This window comes from Eschrichtius robustus, chromosome 8 (genome assembly GCF_028021215.1).
Source record: "Eschrichtius robustus isolate mEscRob2 chromosome 8, mEscRob2.pri, whole genome shotgun sequence".
NCBI classification, from domain to species: Eukaryota; Metazoa; Chordata; class Mammalia; order Artiodactyla; family Eschrichtiidae; genus Eschrichtius; species Eschrichtius robustus.
Window position 1 is genome coordinate 53,951,359 of NC_090831.1, and position 6,000 is coordinate 53,957,358.

The 6,000-nt window shown below is 48.3% G+C and overlaps 1 protein-coding gene across 1 annotated transcript in view; it reads right to left on the reverse strand.

The window, feature by feature from the left end:
• GPNMB (glycoprotein nmb) overlaps nt 1-5,753 on the reverse strand; it is a 28,856-nt gene extending 23,103 nt beyond the window's left edge. The window contains exon 1 of the mRNA XM_068550497.1: nt 5,527-5,753. Within this exon, the coding sequence (XP_068406598.1) occupies nt 5,527-5,596 (70 nt within the window). The 5' untranslated portion in view covers nt 5,597-5,753. The remainder of the gene's footprint in view (nt 1-5,526) is intronic.
• Between the last annotated feature and the right edge of the window lie 247 nt (nt 5,754-6,000).

Sequence of the window (6,000 nt, forward strand, 5' to 3'; positions counted from 1 at the left end):
CAGCCTTGTCTACGTCTGGGTGGATTGAGACAATAAATCTGTTACTCACAGGCAAAAGCTCCACTGTCTATAACCCTCGCCAGCCCCTAATCATACACTGCTATAAACTGTTGTCTCATCTAGTCATATGGTCTTGTGTCTTGGTCTGGCTATGGACTCAGAGACAGAAACACTGCCTTTTCTCTTACATCCTGAAAGAGGCCTCCTATGAGGGGCGGTATTTAGAAGGTACTCAGAGAAACCATACTGAATGGATGCCACTAGCCTCTGCCTTCTACTCCTCTTTGCTGGTAGGAGGAAGGGGAAGCACGTAATTCCCTTCTTATAATGGAGGCAGATGGAGTGGGAAAGAACATTGAGCTGGAAGTTACAGAACCCACTACGAAACAGGCTGTGGGATTTCAGGCCATGTTTCTCCTCTGGGCCTTCACATCAGGCAAAAAAACAAATGTCCTGTGATACTGTGAGATAGTATCTGTTTCCAAAAAGGAAAAAAGTGAGGGCAGGAAATCTATGTTTATCAATAAATGTTTATTATAACTGGAAATTCAGTTGAATGTTGAGTCATGGAATGGTAGAATGTGCTATATAGAAAGAACTAAGAATAGTTCGTTCAAATCCTTTCATTTATAGACGAAGAAATTCAGGCCTAGAGAAGTGATATGATTCACTCAGAGTCATCTGTAATCAAGTAGAAATGAAGATTTGCATCTTTGAGTCCCAGGATCAGTTTTTTCTACCCTTCGAAAGTCTTCCTCTTCCTCAGATCCTGAGTGAATGTCAGTGTTTCCAGAAACATAATCCAAACACAGATTTCTCCTCTGATTTTATATGTCAAAAGTCTGGGCTTCCCTGGTGGCGCAGTGGTTAAGAATCCACCTGCCAATGCAGGGGACACGGGTTCGAGCCCTGGTCCGGGAAGATCCCACATGCCGCGGAGCAACTAAGCCCGTGCGCCACAACTACTGAGCCTGTGCTCTAGAGCCCATGGGCCGCATCTACTGAAGCCCCCATGCTCCAGAGCCCATGCTCCGCAACAAGAGAAGCCACCACAATGAGAAGCCCGGGCACTGCAACGAAGAGTAGTCCCCACTCGCCACAACTGGAGAATGCCCGTGCGCAGCACAGCCAAAAATAAATAAATAAATAAATAAAAATAAATAAATTAAAAAAAAAATAAATGTCAAAAATCAAGGAAAAATACAAACTTAAAAGGCGAGTGACAAAGAATAGACACATAGGCCCATAGAACAGACTATAGAACCCAGAAATAGACTCACAGATATGCCCTACTGATTTTTGCAAATATAATCCAATGGAGAAAAGATAGCCTTTCAACACATGGCACTGTAAAAAAGTAAAAAGCATAGGAGAAATCTTCAGGCTCTAGGTAGGCAAGAATTCTTAGACTTAACACCAAAACCATAATCTATAACAGGAGAAATTGATAAACTGGACCTCATTAAAATTAAAAAATTTTGCTCTGTGAAATACCATGTGAAGAGGATAAAAAGGCACATTGCTGGGAGAAAAATATTTGCAAACCACATTTCAAAAAAGGAATAATATCTAGAACATATAAAGGATTTTCAAAACTCAATGTTAAAAAATCAAATAATCCAGGAAAAAGACCTGACCAGACATTTCACAGATGAGGATGTACAGAAGGCAAAGTAACACGTGAAAAGATGTTCAGTATCATTAGCCAGTGAGTAAATGCACATTAAAACCGCAATGAGATATCACTGCATACCTATCAGAAAGACTAAAATTAAAAATACTGACATCAGGGGCTTCCCTGGTGGCTCAGTGGTTAGGAATCCGCCTGCCAATGCAGGGGCCATGGGTTCAAGCCCTGGTCCGGGAAGATCCCACATGCCGCGGAGCAACTAAGCCCGTGTGCCACAACTACTGAGCCCGTGTGCCACAACTGCTGAAGCCCGCATGCCTAGAGCCTGTGCTCTGCAGCAAGAGAGGCCACCACAATGAGAAGCCTGAGCACCACAACAAAGAGTAGCCCCTGCTCACCCCAACTAGAGAAAGCCCACGCGCATCAACGAAGACCCAATGCAGCCAAAAATAGAATAAATAAATTTATTTTAAAAAATGACATCAGATGTAGGTGAAGATGTAGAGAAACTGAATCACTCATACACTGCTGGTGGAAGTGGTACCGCCATTCTGGAAAACACTTTGGCAGTTTCTTGTAAAACTAAACATGCAATTACTATGCAACCAAGCAGTTGTACTCATGGGCATTTGTACCAGAAAAATGGAAACTTATGTTCACATAAAAACCTGTACATTAATGTTCAGAGCAGCTTTATTCATAATAGCCCAAGCTGCAACAACCCAGAAATCTTTCAGTGGGCAAATGGATAAACTGTGGTACATCCATGTAGTAAGGTATACCAGTCAGTGATCAAGAACTAGCTATTGATATACACAACAACCTCAATAGATTATGTTGAGTAAAAAAGAGCCAGCTCCCCTAAATTACATACTGTATGATTCCATTTCTCTAACATTCTTGAAGTTACAAAATTATAAAACTGGAGAATGGATTAGTGGTTGCCAGGGGCTGGGGGTTGGGCGGAGTGGGAAAGGGAAGTGGGTTTGGATCTTTGTGGTGATGTGACTGTTCTGCATTGTGACCGTGTCAATGTCAATGTCCTGGTTGCCACATTGTACTACAACTTTGCAAAATGTTACCATTGGGAGAAACCCTGTAAAGGGTACATAGCGGGGGATCTCTTTGTATTATTTCTTAAAAGTGCATGTGAATCTACAATAACCTCAAAATAAAAAGTTGAGGGCTTCCCTGGTGGTGCAGTGGTTGAGAATCTGCCTGCCAATGCAGGGGACACGGGTTCGAGCCCTGGTCTGGGAAGATCCCACATGCCGCGGAGCAACTAGGCCCGTGAGCCACAACTGCTGAGCCTGCGCGTCTGGAGCTTGTGCTCCGCAACAAGAGAGGCCGCGACAGTGAGAGGCCCGCGCACAGCGATGAAGAGTGGCCCCCGCTCGCCACAACTAGAGAAAGCCCTCGCACAGAAACGAAGACCCAACACAGCCAAAATAAATAAATAAATAAAAGCGTTCCCTTTAAAAAATAAAATAAAAAAAATAAAAAGTTGAATTAGAAAATAGAATAAACAATCAAAAAACCCCCAACAGTAAGACTTTAAAAAAGGAAGTGGGGAGGGGAATAGATGTGAAGGTAAATGGGGTCGCACCCAGCACCCCTGTGGCTGTTCCCTCTACCCTTCGGACGCCCTGCTCTGTCTACTAGCAGAGACATGGCGGCTTGGCCGCTTGTGAGCTACTCTGTCAATAGCCTCTCCTTCCTCTTTTTACCACGGCTATGACTGGAAAATGGCAAGGAATCCCTTGGTGTCTGATATACTGCTAAATTCTACCCATCCTTATTTTTTGTGGCCAGGATATTTCGTCTTAAGGCAAGGGGAAGCCAGGCACAGCAGGTTTTGTTACGTGGCTAATAGGTTGGGCCTCCTCTCAAACTGCCAGCCCGCCTCAGGCTAATCGGCCTTGCTGAGCAGAGCAAGGGGCTGCTGGTGGACAGCAGGCTACAATTAGGTGCAGGGGCCTCCCACTGACCTGTCCGCTCTCTGTCCCTCCATCCCCCGGACCTCTGTGGGAGTCTGTCCTGGGGCGGGGGGGACATGTAGACAAGACAGTTGCTGCCACGAACGACTCCTACTCCAGGCACTTGTTAGCTGATGTCACAAGAACCCTATAACCCAGTTTTGCAAACAAAGAAGCGAAAGCTCGGGGGCGCTGAGTCACTCGTGGTCCAGCCCCACGGCTGGCAGGAAGGACAGCGGCTGCCACAAAAGCCTTCCTCGTCCTCGTATCCGCCGTGCGGCCCTTCCCCCTTGTCCGGGACAGGGGAACAGCGCCGGCCTGCCCGGCCTCCCCGGGCTGTTGCGAGGCCCCGTGCGGCCCAGACGAGCGACAAACCCCGGGCCGCCGCTCTCCGGCCCGGCCCCCCGCCGGCACAGCCCGGGCGTCTGGGCTCCCGGGTCGAAGTCGCGGGTCCTCTTCCTGCGCCGTCACCGGCCTCAGCGCTGGCGGTAGAACTGGCCTCCGGACACTCTCCTCCCCTCCCCCCAGCCCAGGTCCCCATCCCGGACCCCAGCCCCGCGGGCTCCCGGCGCGCCCAGCGCCCGCTCCTCAGCCCCACCCCCACCCAGAGCCTGCAGCGGCCCCCTCTCTTTCTCCTCCACCCAGCAGCCGCCGGGGATCGCCCTCTGCAAGGACCTCTTCGTTGTAGGGCTTTTCTCTCCCGCTGGGAGGAGTGAGAGGAGCGCGCGCACGTGTGTCCAGGATCCTCCTCTCTTAGATCTGGGCCCCGCAGGTGAAAAGCCCGACCTGGGCTCCTCGTTTCCTCACCCGTTGAGGAGTGGGAGGACCATCTGCTCCGCAAAACGGGCTGTGAGGACTACCCGACTGATGGAAGTGAAGCGGCCAGCACAGGGCGCACACACGGGGGGGACCCTTCTCAGCGCCCACCTCCCCCAGTGGAGTCGTCTGGCAAAATCAGGACTTTTCCTCCAGGGAACGTTGTCACTCTACTGGAGTGAGGTGGAGTGGACCTTCTGGGAGATGTCTAATTCACTTCCTTCTCCCACTCCACTGGAGGATAGGGGCTGCCATGGCTGCCCATCCCCTGGGCTGGACAAGTGGGCCGTCGGTGAGCTCAGTGGCTCGCAGCTCTGGCTTCCGTTCCAATCACAAGAGGAGATTTTTAAACAAGGATGCTCCAACCCCACCTCCAAAGATTCTGATCTCATTGATCTGGACATCAGCATTGTTAAAAAGTCCCCAGCCTCTACTCTAACTAGAAAAGAGACCCAGGGCTTTAGCTCTTTTCTCAGTATCCTCACTACAGTGGCAGCAAACTCCTGCAGGTCTGTGAAAACCTATCAGCAGGATTTTTTTTTTTTTTTTGTCAAGCGGCTTGTGGGATCTTAGTTCCCTGACCAGGGATCAAACCTGGGCCCTCGGCAGTGAAAGCATGGAGTCCAAACCACTGGATCACCAGGGAATTCCCTCAGCAGGATTGGCAATAGCTTCTGGGTTGAGATTATTAGATTTTGGGCCCCATTTCATCTGAGGCTCTATGCTGTTGGATGGCAACGAAACAAAATTTAGTGGGTAGCGCTGCTGCGTTCTCAAGCCAGAGACTGTGCCCTTCACCCCACCCCCCCCACTGCCACTCTCCCAATGTCTCTAAGAGAGTGGGTGGCAATTTTGACAGAAAAAACCTCCACAGCAGAGGGGCTGCACGTCTTTCACTTCAAGAGCCTGGAGCAAAGAACGGGGACTGAACACATTCTGCTGTACTTTCAACATCCCCAGTGGTTTTCGGAAGAAGAAACAAGTGAGCGTGAATGCTTCCTAAAGTCCAACTTTGGGCTCAGGCAAAGTTACTTCAGACAAACCCATCACTTCAGACAATAGCCAGAGAATGGGTTAAAAATACAGAAATTGACAGTTACTCACGTTTGGCAGCATCAAGTGGCAGTCTTGCAGCCAGAAGCAGAAATCCCAGGAAACAGTAGAGACATTCCATGCTGAATTCTCACAGATCCAGGCAATCAAGGTTTAACTTGTAACTCCTCTGGCTCCATCCGCTAAGAGCAACAGTGTTCTTCTGGTTTTTGCTGTGCTCCACTCCTTATTTTAATTAAATATGGGCCTCGGGGCAGATCATGTGATGGTATTAAGCAGCACTGCTTGATCTGGTCTCTGGAGTTCAACCGCTCATGTGCTTCTGACTCACTTGCTCTTAGTATCTATTTATTCACTTTTCAGATGCACACCATTTCAGTGTTGTTATTCCATATTTCTAGTTAAAGGGACTTACTTTCCTATGGGCCCTATTTTGATAGCCTTCCCCAAATAAAATTTCAATCTCCAACCTCACTGATTTTTTTTTTTAATTTTTGAAATATGTTTTATTATCTTATATTTTGA